The sequence below is a fragment of the Saccoglossus kowalevskii genome, chromosome 3, assembly GCF_978046115.1.
Source record: "Saccoglossus kowalevskii chromosome 3, keSacKowa6.1, whole genome shotgun sequence".
NCBI classification, from domain to species: domain Eukaryota; kingdom Metazoa; phylum Hemichordata; class Enteropneusta; family Harrimaniidae; genus Saccoglossus; species Saccoglossus kowalevskii.
In genome coordinates, this window is record NC_140643.1 from 32,944,396 (window position 1) to 32,970,580 (window position 26,185).

General features: G+C 33.6%; 2 protein-coding genes across 2 annotated transcripts in view; one reads left to right on the plus strand and one right to left on the minus strand.

Moving 5' to 3' along the window:
- The window catches only part of LOC100371750 (laminin subunit beta-1-like), a 39,361-nt gene extending 18,254 nt beyond the window's left edge, over positions 1 to 21,107 (plus strand). The window contains exons 6-30 of the mRNA XM_006825926.3: positions 1,728 to 1,916; positions 3,294 to 3,473; positions 3,677 to 3,786; positions 4,098 to 4,313; positions 5,268 to 5,426; positions 7,215 to 7,342; positions 8,184 to 8,304; positions 8,782 to 8,971; positions 9,439 to 9,582; positions 9,722 to 9,953; positions 10,045 to 10,208; positions 10,645 to 10,869; positions 11,190 to 11,410; positions 11,543 to 11,639; positions 13,962 to 14,153; positions 14,573 to 14,753; positions 15,025 to 15,209; positions 15,358 to 15,593; positions 15,694 to 15,870; positions 16,170 to 16,401; positions 16,840 to 16,960; positions 17,551 to 17,692; positions 18,218 to 18,394; positions 18,861 to 19,017; positions 19,197 to 21,107. Of these exons, the coding sequence (XP_006825989.1) occupies positions 1,728 to 1,916; positions 3,294 to 3,473; positions 3,677 to 3,786; positions 4,098 to 4,313; positions 5,268 to 5,426; positions 7,215 to 7,342; positions 8,184 to 8,304; positions 8,782 to 8,971; positions 9,439 to 9,582; positions 9,722 to 9,953; positions 10,045 to 10,208; positions 10,645 to 10,869; positions 11,190 to 11,410; positions 11,543 to 11,639; positions 13,962 to 14,153; positions 14,573 to 14,753; positions 15,025 to 15,209; positions 15,358 to 15,593; positions 15,694 to 15,870; positions 16,170 to 16,401; positions 16,840 to 16,960; positions 17,551 to 17,692; positions 18,218 to 18,394; positions 18,861 to 19,017; positions 19,197 to 19,342 (4,322 nt within the window). The 3' untranslated portion in view covers positions 19,343 to 21,107. The remainder of the gene's footprint in view (positions 1 to 1,727; positions 1,917 to 3,293; positions 3,474 to 3,676; positions 3,787 to 4,097; positions 4,314 to 5,267; positions 5,427 to 7,214; positions 7,343 to 8,183; positions 8,305 to 8,781; positions 8,972 to 9,438; positions 9,583 to 9,721; positions 9,954 to 10,044; positions 10,209 to 10,644; positions 10,870 to 11,189; positions 11,411 to 11,542; positions 11,640 to 13,961; positions 14,154 to 14,572; positions 14,754 to 15,024; positions 15,210 to 15,357; positions 15,594 to 15,693; positions 15,871 to 16,169; positions 16,402 to 16,839; positions 16,961 to 17,550; positions 17,693 to 18,217; positions 18,395 to 18,860; positions 19,018 to 19,196) is intronic.
- LOC100370833 (vacuolar ATPase assembly protein VMA22-like) lies at positions 20,824 to 26,018 on the minus strand. The gene is made up of 5 exons (XM_002742321.4): positions 25,802 to 26,018; positions 24,120 to 24,226; positions 23,402 to 23,514; positions 22,043 to 22,195; positions 20,824 to 21,449 (listed from the first exon to the last, which is right to left on the minus strand). Exons 1-5 carry the CDS (start codon positions 25,904 to 25,906, stop codon positions 21,298 to 21,300), a joined length of 630 nt encoding a protein of 209 aa, XP_002742367.1. The 5' UTR covers positions 25,907 to 26,018; the 3' UTR covers positions 20,824 to 21,297.
- Between the last annotated feature and the right edge of the window lie 167 nt (positions 26,019 to 26,185).

Sequence of the window (26,185 nt, forward strand, 5' to 3'; positions counted from 1 at the left end):
AAGGCTATTCCAGAGCCGTGACACGTCTTGGATTATTGAAATCAAAGTAACTACATTACACATGTTACACTTACTAAACATGCATATACTTAAAGTTCTAATTCCAAATGGCCGAATTATTTCAACTTTGTTAAGAATTTAACTCGGTTATGTTCAAACTTTCACACATGCTTCGTACATCATTTCAAACGTATGCACATGCATTTGTTTTACTATTCAATTCAAGATGGTCAAATGGTGTCAATTTTAATGCTTAAAAATCATCCAAATCAACCAACTAGATTCTGGTCATGTATAGATAAATATTGTCTAAATTTGGTGCACATGTTGAACATAACGGTAACTTGGTGCATGTCATTGTTTTTAGATCAAGCATTCCCACCATTCTGAATCAGGATAAAGTTGACCTTTTTACACAAGTAATACATTAGTCAAATTCTCATTTAAAATGGCCGACTGGTTTTAGTTTTGTTTGCTATTGCACAACAGCGACTTATTTCACTGGTACTAAACAAATTAAAACACTTGCTAGCATAGATGTGTGCATGAGTCGCCTTCAACAGTGATGCAAATGTTGTTATTTTGCATATTTACATAATCCATACATATTATTAAGTATCAAAGAGTCGTAACTTTCATGTGCGTGAACTTTCATGTGCGTGAACGGCGCATCTGTTAAATTAGACCTCAGACTATGGGAAACCCTGCTATGTGGCTGTTATTATAGCACATTTGTTGGCTGTGTATCATGTCTCTTGTGGTAATAAAAGGTCACGACCTTTCAGTGAAATATTTTGATCCAAGTTCCTTTGGCGATTTTAACCTTGTGTTAAAGTAATCAAATAAGATAATGTTCACTAACATACCAGCGTTCAAGGCTTTCATCTACAGATAGGCATTTTTCTTGCAATAAATGGTTATACTTGATTTACAGTTTTGGTTTCTATTTAGTGAATAGAATCTTTTTTGCTATCGTACGCCATATTTGAGGTTTTGATGAAAAGTATAATAAAGTAAAACATTATGAAAACATGTATATATATAAAAAAAATAACTAACACTAACAATACAGGAAAAAAATCAAACAAGATGCTAAATTTCTAAACATAGAAAAAATTTTTAATTTTGTATTTTCTAAAGCAGCTGGTTTCAACATTTCAAGGTTAATGGAATTTTAGTGTTATGTTGTTAGTTTGAATTGTTTTATTTTTATATGTAAACATAATTGTAATTGAATTCTTTGAAAATTTGAGGTTTATAGTACTACAACTAATAGATACAATTTAAATCAACACAGATTCCATTATTTCTTATCGTTTTATCAACCATTTCACTGTTAATTGAATTTTAGTGTTATGTTGTTAGTGTTAATTGTATTTTTTTTATATACCGATATAAACGTAATTGTTATTGAATTCTTTGAAAATTGAGATTTATAGTACTGAGACTGATAGATTATGTACAAATTCCATTATTGCTTTGTTTGTTCTTTTTATCAACCACTTTCTTTACATTTCAATGTTTAATTGTCGTGAAACAATATTAAAATAGAAATGTTTTTTTTTAAATGAGTATACCAAACTCAAGATCACAGAAAAATCTTGCATGAATTTTATTTACACTTCACTCAGAAAAACATAGTTGAATTACTAGTACTATTAAAATATTGCCTCTATTATCTGTTTGTACAAATACGTTAATTATCAATGATTTGTTTTCTTTTCCAGGATGTAACTGTAATAATCATGCTTCAAGATGTCATTTTGATCCAGCGGTTTATGAACAGACTGGTCAGATTAGTGGTGGTGTATGTGATAATTGCCAACATAATACCCTGGGTAGAAACTGTGAACAGTGCAGACCATTCTTTTACATGGATCCAAGTAAAGATATCAGAGATCCAAATGTTTGTGTTCGTAAGTATACCTTGCTGTCAAATTAGTTCAAAGAGGTACATGTAACTGTAGTACAGTTACGATTCCAGAGTGTTTTATTATAGCCATTGTAGTATCATTTAAATTGGAATTCTTGGTGGTCTAGCACATACTTGTAGTTAAATTGAAACACATAAAAGATTGGTGTGATATACAAATATATAGCCCTTGTCTGTTCATAATAGAAAAGATATGTTTTAAGATATTGTCTATATACCTCTCACAAATAGCTAGTTTACAGCTTGGCTATAATATTCATATTATAATTTGACAACATCAAATAAACTACCGCTGTCTATAAACTCATTTAACTTGTCAGTTACTATCTGAAGACATGCGTTAAAAAAACGTACTGCTGGGATTAAAATGGACACTTGTATTTCCAACTCTTCCTTAGTTGCAAATTTTGTTCTTATAAAAATAAATTCCATTTTGTGTGGTCTGGTTTATTGGTGTTGTGTGTACTCCCCCGGGTAGATTAACACAGTGACCCAATTTGCTGCCAATGTAATCACTATCATAAATACAGTACATGCATGAAGGCAACTAGCAGGTCACATATATCAGAGCATGATGAGTGATCTGTTACCATTGAGAGATTTGCAAGTAATAAGCACACATGGTGGCAATAAAAATATATGGATCGTAACATCTTTGGATAGTCTTCCTCATCCTGTGCCCATTACAAACTTATTGGTCCTTCTCTGTGAACATGTAGAATTAATGAAGTGTTACTTTAATTGTAGACAATATATGTTCATCAGTTAAACCTAATATTGTAAAATATTTTATTTTCACTGCGAATTAATTTTCGCTGGAGGAATGATTCAATGAAAATAAAATCCAGCAAATATACCTATATTTTACATTCAACTCATCGAAAATCAGTGAAAATAAAGGATAGAGTTCTATTTGTACCCCGCATCCCTAACCATAATCCTAACCCTAACCCTAACACTAACACTCACTCCCAGTTACCCAATTCATTTGTATATGCCCCCTTTAGATAACTATAGATGTCCTTAGGAGGGGCATGTACAAGTAAATGGGGAATGCTGGAGGGTAGGGTTAGGGGGGTATAAAAGGACCTCTTTCCAAAATAAATTCTATACAAAACACTCAAAAAGACTTTTCAGCGAAATCAATTCCAGCTAAAATAAAGTATTTTACAGTACTATTAGTACCGGTATATTTTGTCATACTACATGTATACTTGGTTTACCCTAGCAGATATGTATCTTTCAGCTGTCTCTGGGTAATACCTTCTCCAAATTACAATCAGTGTGGCAAATATTCTTGGCATATACTTCTTGACATCAAATTGATATTGCTAATAACCTATTACGATATCTGTGGCAGCCTGTAATTGTGATCCCTCTGGTGCTGTAAATGGTGGCGAGTGTGAGAGTCGGGAAGATAGAGAAAATGGTTTGGTTGCTGGCAGGTGTATCTGTAAAAGATTTGTTGAAGGTGACCGTTGTGATGTTTGTCGGGATGGATATTGGAATCTAGAATATAACAATCCAGAAGGATGTCAACGTAAGTAAATAACAGTGCTCTAATGTTCATTTATTTACTGTAATTAAAACGTCTTCACAGAATACAATTTAAACAAAGTTAGACAAAACTACTGCAAACGTTTGGTAATTTTGTTCTGACTTGTCTCACAAAATATGTGTTGGAGTAACGGTATTTTATATTCTATGACTGAATTCTTATTACTACTGTTGCATTGTTTGCAGCTTGTTCCTGTGCATTGCAGGGTACTGTTGGCAATCAGGGTTGTCATAAAAGAACAGGACAATGTGTATGTAAGAGATTGGTTACAGGCAGAGACTGCAATGAGTGCTTGGTAAGAGATTTATGGATAACATCGTTATGATTACTCATTTGTTTTGACTTTTGAAGCACCACTGTTGTGCTTCATCCCATGTGATGTTTACAGCATTTGTATTGTATTGTTTACATATTTTTTTGTTTACATCAGATTTGAATGCACGATGTTACATGTATATGACTGATACTTTCTGTTTTAATGGGCAACGTAGTAGATGGCAGTTGCTTGATAATAAAATTATGTTTCTATGTTTTCCCATCTTAGCAGTGAGGTAGATACTCGTATTCCATAAATTGATGTGATATATATGATTTGTTTGATTATAGGATGGTTATTGGGGATTAAGTGATGATCCAGATGGATGTAAACCATGTGATTGTGATATAGGTGGTTCATATGATAATCTATGTGAGAAATCTGATGGACAATGTAGATGTAAACGCAATATCATTGGTAGACGGTGTGATATGGCTGAACCAGGCTTCTTTGTACCAGGCTTAGATATGATAACTTATGAAGCAGAACTTAACAGAGGAATTGGGGTGAGTCAGTTATTTCAGTGTGTTTAAGTACTCTTAAACAGTGGTTATTATTTATATTTGCTATTTCTTAAACGGAGCAGAATTTTGGCTATTTAAATAATAAAAAATTATCAAAATCAAACATTTCTTCAATTCCTAAACCAAATCTTGGTCATATATAAACAGCTGTTGTTAAAAATTACATAGAACATAATGGAACCATAATGTTTTTCAGATCAGATTCAATATGGCCAAATTACAGAAATTTTGTGTTAACAAATTCAAGAGCCATGTCTCTAATAGACCTTGACTGATTGCAATTATGATTATGTTCAAATTTTAAATATTCGTTGTACGTCATGTCATAGATATACAGATATATTGGTTTGATGATCCTATTAAAAATTGCCGAATAGTGGCCATTTTTGTGCTAAAAAATCGTCATATATCAAGCATTTATGGATGGATTCCTGATGCACGTCATTTTATTCTTTTGGATCAGATTCAAAATGGCTGACTGGCGGCCATTTTGTTTTAATGAATGGGCTTCTAGAGCCATATCTCTGACAAATGAGGACTATTATCAATTGAAATTAACATGTATTACTCTCATCTACCATAATTACTTTTCTCAGACACGATATTAGTAAAGCATTTGCCACTTTGAATGATATAACACTTCTCTGGCATTATACTGCCATCTTAGAAAATATAAAACTATTTGATGGGCTTGAAGTGTGCATGTAAAATATTATTGATTCATTTAAGTATGAAAACATTGGTGTTATGAGTCTGGTGACTGAACATTCTATCTTAGTCTTCAATGAAAATGCCTCATGCAGTACATTTCAATTATTATTATGTGCATTTTATTTGTAAATGGGGAATATATAAAATAGACTACCCTATTATTCTTTTACAGCTAAGTATGAATTTATATTGATATAGATCTTGATGTGTGTGTTTTATTCATAGCCAACTACTGTTGAAATTCGTGAGCAGCCAGATGGTACTGTGGTCACATGGACTGGTCCTGGGTTTATGAGAATCCGAGAAGGTGGGAGTGTAGAATTTATAGTGGACAATATACCCACCTCCATGGAGTATGATGTCATGTTAAGATATGAACCACAGGTATAGTAGGGTTTCTATTATAGACGTGAAATTAATAATTATGTGTATTGGTGGTGGTAGTTTTGTATTTGGTATACAGAACCTTACCACTCTCTTAATTAAATGGTTATTCCTGTTTGTATCCAGTAGACTTAACCTAACCCTCTACTTTGTAAAAAGGGTACTCCATTTGTACCTAAACTTAACTTCCCTCTTTGTTAAAAGATATTCCCTGTTTGTGTCCAGAGGACTAAAACTTACCCATCCCCTTGTTAAAGGATATTCCCTGTTTGTGTCCAGAGGACTAAAACTTGCCCATCCCCTTGTTAAAAGGATATTCCTTGTTTGTATCCAGGGGACTAAAACTTACCCATCCCCTTGTTAAAAGGATATTCCCTGTTTGTATCCATCTGACCCAATTTTCTCATTTTGCCATGTTATTCTTGAACATAAATCAATTTCCTTGGCATTTGATATGAAAATGATAGGAATGCTGCGGTTTGGGTGGAGACAGTCTGTGTCACTCTAATTGCCTTTAGGTCATAAACTGTTAAAAGTGATACATAGCTGGTATGACATATTGAATGGCCCTGTACACTCAGAAATAACTAACATACTTTGATTGTAAATCAATCATATTAATTAATATGCATTTTGTCATTTTAATATGCACTTTGTCATAACTAACATACTTTGATTGTAAATCAATCATATTAATTAATATGCACTTTGTCATTTTATTTTCTGCCATCATTGGATAGAGTAGTAAGTGCTATTTACAACATTTATTGCCATTTAGTTTCTGTATATGTATATTATGTATGTCTTTCAAATCTTTTTCACAAGAATTCTCAACATCCAATGATTTGAAATTGATTTACATGAAATTTTGTACATAGTTGTGTATGATGAATTCCAGATCTGATGAGTTTTGACAAGTACTAGAAGCTCTTTGTGTATTGTCATCATATCAACTGTTTGCTATACATTTCATGAGTGGCTGTCGCACCCTGCCATCACAACCCTAGTGCAATTTTCACTACTACATTGCTCGCATTTTCTCTCAACATCATGTTTCTCTTGTATGCCAACAGTTGCTGAAATGTATTCAAACTTTGTGCATGAATACTTCAGTATTTAAAAATTTAATATTTTGTAATTTCGATCTGCGCTTAGTAATTAGCTAATATGCATATCTATTTCAGTTTCTAGCATTTTCTATTTTTTCATTACCATCTAAAGTGTACTTTAATTAGAGTTAGCTTAATTTGGGGGATTTTAAAATTATTGATGTTAAAGTGTCGTTGCAAAATTAATACATCAGCTTAAAACTTCATTTATGTAAGTTTGTTTTGAAATTACAATTGCATGATATGCAGTGTATTACATTTCTATAAATTGTCATAAAATTGATTTTCTTGATTCACAAATACTATTTTAAGTTTATCAATATCATAAGACAGTACATGTATATTATATTTGATCTCTAAGAAGTATATCTCAAATGAAAGTGTACATAAACCATATATTGCATTTATTGTACACTTATACACATAAATACATCCCTGTCATTTCCATGAGTGTCTGCACTACTAATAAAGCAAGTAAGGTAAATATTTACTATGCCAACTTGGCAATACATTCAGCTCACTTAATAAGTTCTATCATTCAAGGCTGAGTATTAAAATTACCATAAAGACATTGTGTGTACTTTGTCCCTATATTGTGTCACTAGAAGGTCAAATCAGTAGACTATAAATATTACTGTCACATCAATTTAGGGTATGCTGTAAATTCATCTCTTCACAGATGCCAGAGACTTGGGAAGATGTGAGAGTGACTGTAACAAGGCCAACAGATATACCAACCAGTAGTGTTTGTGGTAACACCATCCCTCAGGATGATTTATTAGCTACGTCATTGTTACCTGGACAAAGGTAAAGTTTCTACATCTTGCAATGATGAATGAATAACACATGTATGTCGTATTTTTACAAGAAGTCTATAAAACTAGAATGTGGAACCAGGCCAAGGTTAACATCCTGGGTAAATTTTGACCTAAATTTGTCAAGTAATAAAATTACACTTCACAACTATTAGCAGGACAGTGTTGGATACGTTTAGTTGGCAATTATCGAGACAGTGTGGATATGTTAATGGCCAATTGAGGTTTATCAGGATCAGGACAGTGTGGTGTTATGCCCAGTTGGGGAATATAATCACATCAGACATGTTTCACTGTGTGCTTAGCATCTGGCAATTGACTTACAGTATAATTAAATATGTACTAAGTAAATGAACAATTGATCAATTCTAATTAGTTTATCCATATATCATGACCGTTCCCGAGATATATAGTCTTATAATAATTTGTTTTATCTTCGTACTATAACAAATTCGACCATTGGCAGTTAATCTCTAAATATGCCAAATTCTTCAAAAATATTCAATATATTTCATAAAGAAATTATTATATATCATATTCAGATTGTCCCACTGCATATTGAAATTACGTATCAGTTAATTCTTAGGTTAAAATTAGTATTGCTTACCGGATTCATTCTGTTGGAAGTGCTTGTCTAAATGACCTTTTAGTTTCACTTTGTTGTTTAAGGGTTGGATCACATGCCTGTTTAGTAGAGGAAATGTGATGACATCAATATTTCTGTATCATCCGTGAAAGAAAACTGAATTTTCTGTTTACTGGATCAGTACCAGCATATTAGTTTATGAAATATATTCTTGTATAGCAATTAATTAGATATGTTTTCCTAACAGACACCGTATTCTGTCAAGACCTGTGTGTTTAGAACGTGGAACTCGTTACACTATCAGGGTTGACTTCAACAGATATCACAATGGTTCCCCTACACCAGCGGCACAAATACTCTTTGATTCGGTAAGTTGTCTTTGTTCAAGGTTTGTTCAGAACTATAGAGGGTGCTGTTTTACCACTCAGGTAACTCTAGAAATACAGTTGGGAATTGCCTGTCGGGGCAGTTAACACCGAATTCAAACTTTACACTACTGAGCATGTTACTGCTCATATGCAGTGCATTATGGGAGATAATTTTCTGTATGATGGACAACTATTATCACTCTGGTAACTGGCTAATGTACATTGTATTTTTCATTGAATGTCACCAAGCAACATTGAGATGCAAATTTTAAACATTTTTCAGAAAGGGAGCTTACGTGTGTACTCTCTCTGCCTGTTTTCCATATCAGTTATCTAATTTGCAGAATTATTATATTTTTTAAACAGGTATATTTGCTTAATTAACTTTTGACCTGCTTTTCAACCAACTTCACACACATTTACTATTTTTAAGCTCTTCTTATTAACCACTATGAAATCTCTTCTCACTTCTCTCAGTTGGTTTTGGTACCAACTCATAGCAGTTTACCCATGTTCCAAGGACCAGGTCCAGCAGAAGAAAGACGAGAACAATATGAGAGATATCGTTGTCAGGAAACTCAGATGTCTGTATTAAAACCACCAATGCCTGAAATCTGTGAAGACCTCATTTTTAGTATGTCAGCTTCCATGTATGACGGTGCTGTTCGTAAGTATTAGTTTCTTCATATATAAACTGTTTATACTAACTTTGACATCCCACCTACTTTTCATACATTTTAAAGAGAGTATAAGCCTCTACAGACATACCAAATTCAATGGTAAACATGGAGTCCAAAGACAATTCAGACATGCATGTTTATCCGGATGTATTTCTGTCTGCATAACAAATAAAATGGCTAGAACGTCTCCATTCATTCATTCATTCATTCATTCATTCATTCATTCATTCATTCATTCATTCATTCAAAGATTATGTGTAATTTATCACTTTGCTGGTCATATTCATGGGCATTCTATGGCCATCCATGTTTTGAGACTTTTGTTATGGTTCACCATATCAAGATGCATCTTAACATGTAGAGGGCAATATGCAATATACCTGGATTGATATAATTATGGAGTTATTCATTACACATTTAAAAATTTAATGTTCTTGTTTAATTTTTACTACAGCTTGCAACTGTGATCAAACTGGATCTGTTAGTTCTGTGTGTGGAGCTATTGGTGGTCAGTGTGAATGTAAAAGTAATGTAATTGGCAGAAGATGTGATCGATGCTCACCTGGTACTTATGGATTTGGACCTCAAGGCTGTCAATGTAAGGCTACAATATTGTATGTCATCATTTGCTTAATGAAGATTTAACATTATGTGTTTAAGATTTGATTGTCATTAATCAGCAGAACTGTATTGTATAGTAATATTATGCATACTGTCATCTTCTATATTGTCTACAGTGTGTGATTGTAACCAGATTGGTTCAAGGAGCTTATTATGTGATGTTAACAGTGGTCAATGTCCATGTAATCTCAATACCTATGGACGTCAGTGCGATCTATGTGAGAGAGGATATTGGAATTTCCCTAACTGTCAACCATGTCAGTGTAATGGTCATGCTGATACTTGCGATTCTAGGACTGGTACTTGTGAAGATTGTAGAGATAATACAGCTGGTCAATTCTGTCAAATGTAAGCTTATCACTGTAAATCTAATAATGCTCAACCTTGTTTAATGAAAAACCTAATATGATATTGATAAGTTATTTTTTAATTTTTGTAGTTGTGCACTTGGTTTTTACGGTGATCCTCGTGAAGGAAGTGGACAGGTATGCCAACCGTGTATGTGTCCAGGTGGTGCTGGGAGTGGATTTCAGTTTGCTGATTCTTGTTATTTAGATCCCAGATCCCAGACTGTTATATGTGAATGTAAAGAAGGATATACAGGTATTCAATTCTTTAAGTACATTTAAAGAAACTAAATTATGAAAATTGACCAATGCAAAAAATTTGTGGTGCCCGGTAGTAATAAAAATTATTTTTTCAAGAACAAGAAATAATAGGATCCAAATGGGCCGATTAATAGAATCATTCTGGTCAACTGAATTTTTTGTGTGAGTCTTGCAGCACTTTTTAAAAAAACAATTTCTTTACATTAATGATTTCTGTGCTATATTTTAAATAAAAACATATGAGCATGAATTAAAATGATTCTAATTAAAATCTTCCACCTTTGGAAACAGTGGATGCGCAATTTAATAATTATTTTTTTAGAATGACTTTGGTGCATGAATTAAAATATTTTTTTTGGTAAATATAGATTATACTATTTAAATGCTTGACACTGTGTAAGTTTCCATTGGTACCATGCTTGTTTCCCTAGGTATTCGTTGTGATCAGTGTGATAATAACTTCTTTGGTAATCCATTAATACCCGGTGGTGGTTGTCAGAACTGCAGTTGTAATGGTAACATAGATCCATCTGTACCTGGTAATTGTGATGCCAGGACTGGTGAATGTCTCAGATGTTTGTACAACACTGAAGGTACATATTGTGAAAACTGCAAACCAGGTTTTTATGGTGATGCTTTAAACAAGGACTGTAAAAGTAAGTAAAGTTATGTTTGGGTATTGCTCATGTTGTTGATAGTTTATTTATTTTTATTTTGGGGACTGCAAAATGTCATCTTGAATCTGTGTATTTGAATATGCAAATCTGTTCCCAGCTGATGACTGATGTCCGCCTTCAAATGCATGTAGAGATATTACTTCCCACATAAGTATTCAGTCAATAAGATCACCTTCCCTTCAGAAGTCAGACAAAATTATCTACTCTGCTATGTCACAACATATCCACCAATTTCCACCAGTTATTTGCTTCTGTATTAAGACATCATTTCATTTTGTGTATTTTTTGCATCTTTACAGAATGCGTTTGTAACATCCTTGGTACTGACCGTAGTGTTTGCGATAATATGAATAATTGTGGTATATGCGATAGTAATACTGGCCAGTGTCCATGCTTACCTAATGTTGAAGGACGAAACTGTGATAGATGTACTGATGATTATTGGAAGTTAGCCAGTGGTACTGGTTGCGAACTCTGCAACTGTTGTTCATATGGATCAGTATCATCACAGTGCAATGAGGTGAGTGAAATACATCATTCCAAGCAGTGTACCGGTAATATAAAACTGTGGATCTATGCACTATATTTGTCATGCGCATTACTAACTGCATTCACGCTCTTGAACTACAGTAGATATATGTTCTGTTTGCAGTTTGATGGACAGTGCCAGTGTCGTCCAGGTTTTGGTGGAAGACAGTGTTGTGACTGTGAGGCTGATTTCTGGGGTGATCCTCTTGTAGAATGCAAAGGTAACTTAAAGTGAAATGGCTGCTATTTTCACGCCTAAAATTATCCATTGATACATAAATATTATTATTTTTTATGTTTCTAAGCATGAATTATTTTTTTAAGTGAAAAAATGTGTTTTAAACTCAATCTGCGGCAACTTTATTTTTGTGTATTTTAAAACGAGGCTCCTCATTAGCTTCTTATTTACATTCAGAAATTCCCCTTGTGACGTCAGAAGGGGAAGTCGCATGGCAGCTTGCATTGCTGATGCGTATAAATAAGGCAAATTTCTTGTGCAGTTTTCTCGTCTTAGACTAAATTTTCACTTATGTACTTGTTCGTCGAGGAGAAATGGACCACAATGAACACATAGTATCAATTTTTGTTGCATGGGGTTGAGTTAGATGCGAAATATGTCCGTTCTGGTGTAGCTGGTCACAGTGATCGTCACCGGCGCACGTTTGTAAACTGTTGCTGGACAAAATAGAATTTGACGTCGGAATTATCTCGTTATTTAGCAGGTTACTTGGCACGTCACTACACTGTTGTATTTCATCGATCGTCTGAGTAAAACTTTCGAAATTAAAATAAAAGAGAACATATTTTGACATTCTAAACATTAGACTATAGTGATCACTATAAAATAATTAAAAAAACGACAAATCACAGTTACTAAATAACTGACAGCCGCGTGGAAATAAATTGAGATTTTGTTGAAATAGGTGAACGCGTCGGGTCACGATGAGGGCAAGTGCGTTAAAAGTGGCGTTTAATTGGATAACAAAAATAATCAAGATTGACACACATACAGATAAATTCAGAGTGGATTCGAGTTAGCGTGATCCATGGCGTGATTGTCATAATTAAAACATCGTATTAAAACTTTATTTGGTGGAAACACATTGACCAAGCCCAAATTCTTATTTCATAAATTATTATTCAGATCAAGCTGCAAGCATGGAGGTAAAAAAAGAACAGAGGTGTGAATTCGACATTCAACACCAATCACCAAACAATTCAGAAACTTTTAGCCTTCGAAAATGAAAACAATTAGCAGTTTGTAAGGGCTGTGTAATTTCCTGTTTGTCCGACGCTTCTGAAATCCGCCTTCGGTGATCATGATCCGGAATCTATTTCTCTCAAAAAAATAAAATAGACAAAAAAAAAAAAAGAAACAAAAAACGCCGACCGAAAAATGTATATCGTTTAAAAGTATACTGAATGACCAGTGTTATTACGGCTCAGGGGTATGACTTCCTTTCACATTTTGGCATTTGCTGGCGCACTTTCGGCGAGAGTCGGAAATCCGGAAACAGTCGACCGTTTCAGGATAGGTGGGCGTGGCTACAACATGAGAAATATCCCAAATTTACTTGGATACGAGTAATCATTTTCGGCAAAAAAAAATCAATAACTGCCCATTTCAGTTAGGCACAGATCTAAAATGGGCAACGTGAGGGTGGGCATTGCATAGGCACTTTAATTGCTGCTAATCAATTGTATTGTATCCATTCTCGTCTGACTTGGCACCAAGGGTATTCGACTGCAAAAAAATGTTTTTGTAGGAGGGTGGGTGCTTAGTCGAGCACCACTGTGTGCCATATGAGAGGAACATTACTTTTCTTAGGACAGAATAAAAGTTTTGAAGAAACAAAATGATCTCAACAATTATGGGTTTGATCATATGCTAATTCTGGATACAAATTATGCACAATGCCTTTGACCTGATAGTTATTAACCTCTGTAACTTGTACGGATGCAATTTTCTGTGAATCCCTGATGGCATTCTTGTAACGCGATCCACAAGTGAATTATGTCAAAGTACTATCTATTGGAACTGATTTTGGCGAAAAAACAAAATAATTTTTTAAAGTGATTCGCAATTTTTTGTGGGAGGTGTGGGAAGACACCTTTCATGGTCATTAAGAGGTCAAGTCGTGGCATAGTTCACACATGCACACCGTGGCATTCATGGCAGTCAATAGTCATGCTGTATTGATTATCGATATTCGGAAAAGTCGAACAATGTCTAAAATCAAGGTTTTATGACAGGACAGTCAAATTTGGGGCATTAGGGAAGGGATGCGCAGGATGCGTCGTGACTTCAAAAGCATAACTCTATGCTAGCATATTTTTTGTTTGGTCGAGAAACACTGGAATTATCAGTTTAACTGTCTTATAAATTTTCAACTTTAAATACACACTAATATAAACTCATTGATAATAAATATAATATCATATAACCAATAGGAGACAATACAACTTTATCATAGTGCTAAAAACTATACTAGGAATATGCCAGGAATAGTAAAATGTACTGATTAACTGTGTTCTTTTTTTAGCATGTAACTGTGATCCTGATGGTTCTGAGTCCCTACAGTGTGATAGAGATACTGGTGTATGTCTATGCAAAGAAGGCGTTACTGGTGATAAATGTGATCGCTGTGATAGAGGTACTTCAGGTGATCTACCAAACTGTGAACCATGTGGTGAATGCTTCGATGACTGGGATGATATTATACAGGATTTGAAAAGTAAGTTGGGTTGAACATGCATCAACAAATATGAACTGAACTTGAACGATTTTAAATTCACAATGGTGTGAATTTTGACTTATCTAGAAAGGGAGGATGTAGAATATGCATATGACTCCGGTATTTGACCCTTGTATTGTATTCAACACAGGAGCTATGGTATGATGGCTGCACATATAGTTGTGTGTAATAAATCAATCCTGTGTATTCCTCTAACTGGTCCAACCATCCTTGATTTCACAAGTTGTGTTGCTTTTATTTCTTTTGTCTCACAATTAACAATGATATTACTTGAGAAAACTGCAGAAAACGTTAAAAGTGTTCAATTGTATGCAAAATAAACAATAAAAGGTTTCAAATCAATTAAACTTTTATATTTTATATTTTCAAATTTTGATACATCAATGCTTAATCTATAGATCAGACTGATTATGAAATTGACCGTGCTCAGAACATCAAACATACTGGTGCACCTGGTGCATATGATGATGAATTCCAAGAAATGGAAGATAAACTAGACAAGATCAAGAAGCTTCTTGTTGCTCCTAATGTTACTGAAGCTGAAGTGGAAGACCTACAGAAAGACTTAGCAGATATTCGGTATGTCTTTATACCAGCGAAGTTAGTGGGCATATTACTGTTCTTGTTGGAGTTTAATATCCATAAAAAAAAAATGATTAGTAAAGTTATTGTAATACAATATTACAGAAAACATAACCGTAATGGGTATAAGGAATCTGAAATATTGTAGTCATGTTGTTGTTGTTTAATTTATTATCTTATTGACTTATTGGACTTGGTTACTTAAGTTAGAATGCCATTCTTTCACATTTACACATTGTGATGTTTGACCACTACTATTTCTATGCAGTGATGGATTGACTGGATATGAGAAACAACTTGATGAAATTGAAGATGATCTACCAAAAATAGAGGACAGAAAATTAGATGCTGATGATGAACTGGATAGATTAGAAAAAGCTGCTGGTAATTTAGCCAAAAAAGCCAAAGATCTAGAAGATAATGTGACTGATATCAGTCTCTCTGACGTAGAAGGTAAGTTGTACATGTTGTCCCGACCTCCTGTTATTGCATTAACATATTTTAGGCATTATCTTTGGCAGTGTTATTAGTTTATGTATATCGTTAATTTTAGTTTATAAACTCAGTGATGTTAACATTGCAATAAACTTGTTAACAATAGGAGCTTTTAATAGTATCAAAGAAAGTCAGAATAAATCCCAAATGGCCCAAGATAAAGTAGACGCCACAGAACCAATTATTGAGGAGTCAGAAGAAATCCGAGATGAGCTGAATAAATTGATAAAAGATAGGCAAGATGAATTGGATCAAAATCAAAAAGACAATGAAGATGCCTTGAATGATCTTGATAACCAGTTAGCTGGCTTGGAAGCTAAACTGAAAGATGTCAATGAGATGGTATGTTATTTTGTTTTACTAATTCAATTTACTTAAATTGTTTGACTTGTATAGTGAATTTTGAATTACAACATGTAATTATTTTGTTTTGTTTTTGTAGGTATGCGGCGCACCAGGTGATGAGTGTAGTACATGCGGTGGTGCTGGTTGTGGAGAATGTGGTGGATTGGGATGCGCTGGTGCAGTTCCGGTGGCAGAACAAGCACTCACCAGAGCACAGGATGCAGATGACAAACTTAGAGAGAAAGAGAAAGAAGCAAATGATATGTTAGATGAAGTAAGAACTGGAATCTCTTATACATATGATTGTAGGGGAACCTTCAGAGTCCAGGGATTGCACCAAAGAATCATGGGACACTATTGTTTATGTTATTTACAAAGTTAATCTATCCAGAAAGTAAATTTGTTGTGAGATTAGGCTTAACTGTAAATGCCTCTTTAACACATACTGTAAACACATTAAATATTTTCCAGATTTGTAATGCTATTTTCGTTGACTAACTAAAATAAAATTCACATAAGCATGTAGAATAGCAATAGAATGGGAGTCATTACAAGTGTTCATTTTAAATCTAGGTCCAGATGGCAGAAGATGATGCAAATGATGCCAAAGACAAAGCTCAGATGGCATATGATGCAGCATTACAGGCTAAGACAGAAGCTGAAGGTGCCCAGACTAATTTGACTGATTTACTTGATGCAATAACTGATTTCCTGCATTCAGAAGGTGCCAAACCCTCTGATATCAGACGTATAGCAGAAAAGGTATTGGCTATGAAAATTTCCCTCACCCCAGATGAGATCAGAGGTAAGCATATTACAGATTTTGTTCTTGTAATGTTCGGCTGAATAAGAGTTTTGAGTATTGCATCTTTTATTAGCTATTGTATATTCTATGTTATGTTGGTTTTGGTCACATTTTCATAGATTTATCAATCTGAGTGCAATGTTTGCATTATTATGAGAAAGTGTTTCCTTCATGTGGACCAGTGTACAATTACTTTGTACAAAAGAATAATTTTCTGGCATGGGAGTTAAACTTTTGTTAACTGTGATTCAATCCAATATGCTTGACCACGGGATATTTTTCCTGTATTTTTCTCTATTTTATCATTCCTTCATTCATTACTTGATTTCATTGTTAAAATCAATCAGTTTTACAACAAGGGAAATGTTATTTACAATGGGTGAATTCAATATCTGGCAGTATTATATATACTGAAAATGTAATTTTTCACTATATTAGAACTTGCCAAAGAAATCAATGAAACTATTCAGAATTTGGAGAATGTGGATGACATCTTAGATGCTACTAAAGATGATTTAGACAGAGCTAAAAAATTAAAAGAAGATGCAGAGAAAACAAAGTAAGTAATGTGTTAGTCACAAGTATAACTTTTCTCTTGACATGGAATTCAGTTCTAGTTTCTGTTCTGCAATGTTATTGTAACCCCTTTCTGGATACAGTCCACCAAGCTTTATGAATTGTGTTGATTTATGTCACTATCCAATCCAAGATGGCCAACTGACAGCCATTTTGTTGGACCAATTCTGCTTATTTCTCAAAGCCACACCGTCTAATTATGTCACATAGACAGTTGTGTTTTTGGCTCCATTCAACTTATATCTTGAATGCATAACGTATGTTTGTACAGACAATTGTGTTGTTGATATTGCTTCTTGTACATATTAATTTGGCACATCTAGACATTAGACACATACATGTTGTATGCTAAGTCAAGTTGTTTAGCAGTTCAAAACATTTAATTCAGTTCACCAGCTGGAACTGGAAATAATACCTGTACTAAAGGATGACTTCATTTGTTATCCTTCGACTATTAGAGTGTATTCCCATGTAGGCACATGCAGGGATTATGAATATATTGACATAACCCAACCTAATACAATGTTATTGTTATGGCAAATTTGACATTATATAAAATCATTTTATCTGCAGGGATTTTGCTGATGGTGTACTTGATAAGGCACGTAATGTAGTTGAAGCATTGGACGATGCTGACAAAGCACAACAAGTAGCTGAAGATGCCATAGATAAAGCGGATGATGATATCAAAGCAGCTGAGGAAGCACTCTTACAGGTAAACTACTAATTAACAGCTAGGATAATAAATTTACTCTATTCACTGCATCGTTAATTGCTCCCATATGAGGGGGAAGTTATCCGTCAGTGGTTGTCCCTGGCAAACATCTGTCATGATCCACATAACAATGTTCGTTGGTTTATTATGTACAGTCATGAAACTAATGCCAAGGCACAATGAAATAGCATTATTTTGTGTGTTATGATTGCGGTTTTTGAGAAACTTTTCAAAAATCGCTATTTTAGAACAATTCCATAGAACACAAAAATAATTCAAGACATGCAAGGTACCCCATCATTAACACTATTTTTTGTTGATGAGACATTGCATAATATCTCTGCCATAGGAACTTATGGTAAAAGCGTTATAGTGCAACTATCCACTAAAATACAACCATCATTTTCTCGAAAAATAAGGCTGGCTTTTTTCACATCAGTATCCTTACATAGTGTACAATATATTCTGGGTATTTTCATTTATGAGTACGCATTGCCATCTCCTAATGTAACTTTGATCCTGTAGATTGAGTCAGAAACAAGTGCTGCATTAGAAAAAGCACGCGATTCTTTAAATAAAGTTGAAGATATGGATGATCAGTTAGACGATGTGAAGAGAAAGTTTACAGATAATGAAATAAATATTGACAATGCTGCGGAAGCTGCAAAGCAAGCAGATGAACTAGCTGATGATGCCCAGGATGTAAGTTTTCTGTTTTTGTATATTAAAGTGAAAAACCATTTACATCAGTAAACCAATTGATATTTTTTTTTCTGTAAGATTACATCTTGCATGTGGCACAAGACCATTGATAGAATTCCCATGGAAAATTGTTAAAATTTGATCTGATCACTAATTCAAAACTTTCATTGAGCTAAACTGATGTTAGTTATTTGAAGCCCAGTACTCCACTAAATTTTCATGAGCAACTTTATGCACAATGGCTCAAAAAATTTGACCACAGTATTGTTTCAAGTTAAATCAAATATGGCCACCACCTTCAAACCAAAGGAGATTGCACTCATGCAAAATTTTATTTTATTTTTACAACAAAGAACATTTACACATTACCTGATGAAAGCCTCAATGGATAAATAAGGAAAACCAACGTCAGCAGACAAATTTTTGAAATTAAATTTAAAAAAAATTACTCTCATCTTTGATGCAGGATGCTGATAATCTACAGAATAAATACACGGATGCAGCAAAAGAAATTGATGATAAGATTAGTGAGAGTAACGATGCACTTGAACGAGCTGAGAAACTGAAAGATGATGCCACAGCTTTGGAAAGTGAAACACGAGACAAGTTACAGGAATTGGATGGTATTATTGTTAATTCAGATAAATGTTTGTCAAGTTTAATAATAGATCATGATTTCATTTTCACATATTTACAAAGTACCTTTGTAATGATCTCTCAAACAATCTTTTTTAGAATTGTACCATACGATTCTACTCACCCCCTCAATCATCAGTAACCTTATTTTTTTTATCTCTTACAGATATTAAAGGTGATTTTGATAACAATGAAGACAGGTTGGGAAATCTTGCGGATGAACTTGGTGATTTGAATGATGAAATGTCCAAATTACTTGCTGATATTGAGCGAAAAGCCCAGTTTTACAGAACTTGCCAACCTGGTACATAATGCAAGATAACATACTGGTAGCAATGATGTAGTATATATATATCATACCAGGCAGAAGAAAGAATGGCTGAAATGAATTTTCAAAATGCATAAATATTTGACATAGGATTGCTTTGAAATTCACTCCTGTTATCAAGTATTGGATTTAGCTGCCTTGTTCAATCAAAAAAGTGAATTTATTTATTCGAGAAGGGGCTTGGCTTTACCAAATTTGAATTATATAATTATGTTTATTGACTCCCCCTCTCAAGTAAATAACATAGACAAGAGCCAAACTAAAAATGGTATTTTGTAGGATTTTTTTAGTGATTTATACACGAAAACATTGTAGCTTATTTATATATAGGACATACACTAATCATTTGCAGGCTTATTATCAAGGCATAAAATGAATCAAGTTTGAAATTTTGGATAATGCTATATTGAGAATCAAACATTTTGGATGCGTTTGCTGTCGTTCTCCATGTTTAGTGATTTGTAGTGATATCTGTTTCAAACGCTTTTCTTCGCTTTACCATCACAGTTCTTATGCGAAAAAGTTGTTTAGGTACCTTTGTTTTGGCCAGTTTAGGTACAAATTGTGGCACTTATTGAGTGGTAACAGATTGAAGTGCAGTAAGATTGGAGGAAAAGTATACACAACAAACCATTTAACAGTTAGCATTAACATGGCAGTGAGTTTTCTGCACTGACCGTCCTACAATAAATTAGATCTTGTGTATTTCTATCAAAGATTCGCTTCTAATACAGCAAATAAGGTAGATTAAAACATTACTTTAATTGATAGAAACGCTTCAGCCTATGCATGAATTGAATTAAATAATACCAATGACTATTTCTTTTTTCAGGGATTTTGTAAGAGTTTTACTATTTTAACCTTTTAACTATTATTTTTTTTATCAATTTGATGAACTTTTTACCACATATATATATTTATAGCTATTTTTGTTATTTTACAGTTATGTAGTATTTATAGTCCTGTTACTGTGTATTTTTGTGATTGTTTAAGTGGGCGTATATTTTGGTTACTACATGTTGTAGCTTACAGTCATCATTGGGTAGAGATGGGCCAGTAGTGGCGCTCGTATTTAGAATCAAGTGGGGAAGGAAGATTCTAATCATTGTGTAAATAAACAATGTTATTAACATTTGAAGGGGGTCTTCTCATAAGACAGAATTCTGGTAGTATGACCTATTGGTACTCTCAGTAATGTAGTGTATTTAGACCCATTTTTAGCCTTTATATGGTCTACTTGATTTATATCACTGGTGCTTTAAATATACCATCTTTGTAATGTATAAATGATCTTAACCGACTTTTCATGTCGATTTAGGATATCAAGTACATTTCTTCTAGAAGACAATTTTTTTTTTATCATTTGATACTATAGTGATATGTAAATGTATTTTTACTTTTTGATACAGATCTGCCGTAAAACACTTTCAACCTGATCCACACTCATTCATATGGACTAACAAAATACATTAAAATAGTTTTTTATTTCTTCAAGTTAGAGAAGTGCAGCCATACATTTATTTTGCTCTGATTACAGTACCTTTTTTTGGAGACTTTCTCCAAGAATTTTATTTTCTATGATCACATGACACATAAGATGCAGCTGTTCCAGTATACATACATGTTTTAGTCAAGTAGAACTGCTTGTTTTTAATATTCAATGTTTTTGTAACTGATTTCATGGCCATTAGTGCTGTACATTCATCTGTGCAGAACAAGTTTATTAATAAAAAAACATACATACATTTATTCAAGTCTTTTATTCACTTGCTTTTATAATACTTGGAGTTGTATCTCACAAGCAAGATTGTTGTATAAATATCAGCATTTGCTTCAAATTAGCTTAGTGTCTTTTCGTGATTGTTATATAATATTTAATATATGCTATATTAATCTTGGTAGTTATTTCCAGTGTTTAAGATTATCCAGGATAATCTGTTTACTTCACATCTTGATCTACACTATTAGTGTTCTCTACAGCTTCTCCCTTTTTCATGAGTTCCCTTTTCTTCATGAGTAACTCTTTGTATTTAAGTTGTATAGTTAGTAGTTCACTTTGTAAATTAACCAGCTCTACTGATACTTCAACAGCTGAAAGATAAAACAAATTTATGTGAACATTACTTGTTGGTGAATTATAGGTACTGTCAATGTCTCCGACTTCTTTTTAATGCAGCGCCCTCACTGGTGAATACAACACAAATTATGTCTGTATTCAATGACATTGTGTTAAAGAGAAACCGCTCAATCCCATGGTTTGCACCACATGCTCATGGGTAATTAACTCCGCCTTTACCCACTAAGTAAATGAATGCTTATTATGCTCGCTTACTCAAACTGTGATTGACAGGCATTTTGCATATATTAGCCGCCATTTTAAACTCAGGATTTTTGTTGCGACATGTTTCGACCGAAAACAACATTTATACATTAAAAGCCCAACCAGAAGAGTGTAATCACTAGCGTACATATTCATGCCCCCGTAGAAATGTATTTGGAATCACAGCTTGATCTCTAAACATCGTAAATGGCACATTTCCCGGAGCTCCCGCCATGATTTGATCGGCTTGGTTTGGATTCGCATACTAATTGCAGTGGCCATCTTGCCCCTATTTATAGTATCGGTTCCCCTTTAACCATGTAGATAGGTCTTCATCACATGGTGCACTATTTGTGACATTTACCTCCAATGAAACTCATTTGACCTTGTCTTAGTGTGCCTGGTACTAGCACCCCAAACCATCGAAGTGGATCAGCAATGGTTTCTTCATCATCATCTAAGGTCATATCTTTTAACTTTATTGCTGATACTTCATCTCCTCCTTTCCGTTTCCTTACTGCAATACAGATCAAATGTCATAGAAGCAAATACGGCATTTCAAAATGCAACTGCAAGCAGTGATTAATAACACCATAATCGTATATGACAACTTGATATTTTAGTTGTATATCATATCTGAAAACACAAAGTACTGGATGCATGTCTGTAACAGTACTTAAAATATATTACAGTTATGCATGTTAATGAGGTCACATTACAATATATATAGTCATAATTCTTGTCCGATGCCAGATATATTAGGTCACATGACTATGATTATTAGTTATTAATATTAATGAAGTCACATGACTATATGGTAATCTATATTGCACAGGATACATATTATTTAAGTTATTAGTTGTGCATGATAATGAGCTCACCCCATTTATACAAAGTCAACCCAAATCAGTTCTGTGGATTTTATAAAAGCACCATGGACCAAGTTTCATTGAAATGAGATTGGTATCTTTGGATCACCTAAAAATTGGTTAACTTATAAGCACAAAATTTAACGCTAAACTAAATACAAATGTGTATGACTTATCCCAGAGCACCTCTGTACCAAGTTTCAATGAAATCTGATGAGTGGTTTTTGAGATATTGGTGAAAAGGCTAAAAATTAGCTAATTATTAAGTAATTATTATTTTTGAAATATCATTAGAAAAGCTGGAAATTGAATAATTATTATACAAATTAGGTAATTAATATTCACGGATTTCAACCAAAAGATAATCAGGTATGTGCATTGTTCCAGGGCATCTATATATCAAGTTTCATTGAAATGCAATGATAATGAGATAATGGTAGAGCAGACATATATACACACAGTCACACTTACTGCAAAGACTCCTATATTGTGTGCTTTGCAAGCAGAGTCAACTAGTATGATAAATTTGACCAGTTGAGGGGGCTGTTTTAAACTTTACCTTTGGTATATTGGAAACATTTAATAAGAATTTTGATTGCATATATTAATTAATTATTATAAAGCAATAATGTAAAAATCATAAAATATAACAATAAAAATTCCACTGAGGTCTTGAAGACAAGAGTGAATGTGAAATTCTGTCGCGCTCCCAAAAATTAAACAATTTACAGTATATCCTTCCTTGTGCTGATAAATGTATTTAAAGGATAGAGGTCATCGCGCTGCATCATATTCTATATGAGGTATCTTCATTGCACAACCTTTTGCTAAACAATGTGAAAAATAGTAGTCACCTTCAGAAGTACCGATGTTTGAACGGTGTTCATCTTCAGAGGTAGATGATTTGCGTCTGGTCGTGGCAGCTTTCTTTCGCACTACTTCAAATCGTGGAATGTCATCATCTTGGCTGTACAAATGAATATAATAAACATTAAAAATGAGACAGTCCTCATTGGTAGATTCTCAAATGCCAGATATCTCAAAGAAAAATGATGGGTTAAGTGTGAAAGAAATTATAGTGGAAATTTATTGGTATTGTACAGGACAACATGGCGGCCATTTTGAATCAAAATCGTTTCACTACCAGACTTAGTCGCCAAATTTTTTTCTGCACTTTTGTCTTATATTCTTCAATTTTTCTGGAAATGAATCCTAATTTTGAAGCCAACAGACAACAATTGCGTCAATTTTAGGTTTTTACTCAAAAAATTTGTCTTTTTTTTTGTCCCAATCTTCTGAAGGAAAGTGACTATAAACTATACTATTTTGTGGTGAAAAGATGGAACTGGTGGTGAAAAGATACCAGACCAGGCACACCTATGAAACAGTTAATAAGAAATCAGTTATATTCCAATGAAATTCAAAAATAACTGAAACGACGGGCAACCCATTGTATGAATTCAAGAAACAGGTAGAATACTTGTAAAACAAAATGGCGTTTTTTATTTTATTTTTTGAACTGGTCATCAAGTGATCAAATATAAACAAAATGAAAAACAAATCGATGTATACCTTACAGTAATAGTTGCTAGTGCTTTCATCTTGTTTGCATCATATTGTAACGAACTAACTGCTTTATTCCCCATGGAGTACCTGGCCTTAGATAATCTGAAATATCCCTATAAGACAAAATTAACGCTTTAGTAATGTTCAGTGCAAATAGAAAGTAAAATGGAATCCCATGTATTACCGTATATCTAAACAATGCGATATTTGGGAAACTTTTATTTATTGCTGTGAAATCTATAACCAACATGGCTGGAGTTGGCAATACTGATCATCATCAAACAATATAATTGACTAATGCTGATAGCAATATGTACTGGAGGGTATTTGTGTATTGGAAATACATCCCAAATAGAACTGTTCTTGTGTGGTATTAAGTACTGTGAAATACTTTATTTTAGCTGGAATTAATTTTTGCTGAAATGACTTTCTGGGTGTTTTGTATGGATTTTATTTTCACTGATTTTTAACGAGTTAAATGTGAAATATAGGAAAAAAAAGAATATTCGCTTGATATTATTTTCACTGAATTATTCCTTCAGCGAAAATAGTGAAAATTAATTCGAAACGAAAATAAAGTATTTTACAGTACACCAAAGTAACAATATAATTTCTATAAAAAAAATGCTCATGGGTATATAAAATTGTGTGTATCAAATAGGTATACAGCATCTTTAAATATACATTGTACTGCATACATTTTTTTTTTGTAGATGCAGTTCTCTGGGTTTTGCTGTAGTTTGTCAGTATAGATAGTTTTTTCATCGGGTGATCACAAAACACATTGCATTCTGTGACACTACTGGTAAGAATTATGTTTGATGCACAAAATGGGATTGCCTTTAAAGGGTGGTGGTAATCGCATCGCATCGCGTTTCATATCATATGGGGCTCATAGCGACGTATACACCGCTTGTAAAATACAGTGTTTGTTTATATGAAATTTGACGACCATCGCCCTTTAAGGTTGCTCAATACAGTTTCTTAAACGTGGTGGGTTTGAAGTGGCCACCTGGGTGCTTTCACCTGAGAACACGTATATTGCTCATGCGCATAGGGACAATTACTGAAACTGACATGTCTTTACAAATAGGACTGTAACACACATCCTCCATTTTTTCACATTGTAGTTTTAGAGACATTGTTTCATTATCTTGAGTTTTAAAAAAATTGCAAATTTTGTTTCTATGGGTGTGTTTTACTTTTTTTTTCCAATGTTTTTTAAACTGAAATTTAAATATCACGTTCATCTACAACAAATTAGGTCTGTGCCACCAAATTTGTTTTCACATATGACCTTGGATAGCAATAAGCAATTTATTTGCAAAATATAAAAAAAAAATCAAATCAAATAGTGCAACTGTATTAAGCCATCTTAGGCTTAAACGCCCACAAAGCACGAGACTAGAGTTCGCTTCTCGTGAGATCATCATGGCTATCACTGTACTGATAGTTCCCATACCCTTATCTCATCAATCTTTTATTAAATACCCCCGGTACTAATAGTTTATAATTATAAAAAAATCCTCCGTTATTTACACATCAATTCGAGTATTCGACAGGTATTTATATTTGACCATTTAATTGTCACTTTCATTGTCCACGAGTTATAAATGATGGATCTAATTTTACCTGTACTTGCACAGACCCGGTGTACACAGCACAACCACTGCACAACGTAACTTTACCTCTTTCATTAGCGTCTGTAACTGCTCTCTTGTGTCCGTAAGTTTTTCCAAGGCACTAAAATACTGTACAACGAGTTCATCCAGGCGCTTGCATATATCTTCCATCTTGTCAGGGTACCAAAAAAAATACGATCAAAACATAGCAGTACAATTCATGCACGACTCCTTTCCCCAGTTGTGTTTGGCTTATCGCTTATTTGTCTGCTTGCAAACAGCGCCACCAAGTAAATGTTATGCTCACGCCTCATAAAAAAACTTTTGTGTATCACAGATAAGTATGGCCTAAAATCAATCTGATTAAAATAGGGTCCCAGTTTGGTCATTTTTTGTTTTTGTTTGTTCAATTTTTCTAAATATGTATTTATTTTTAAATACTTATTTTGA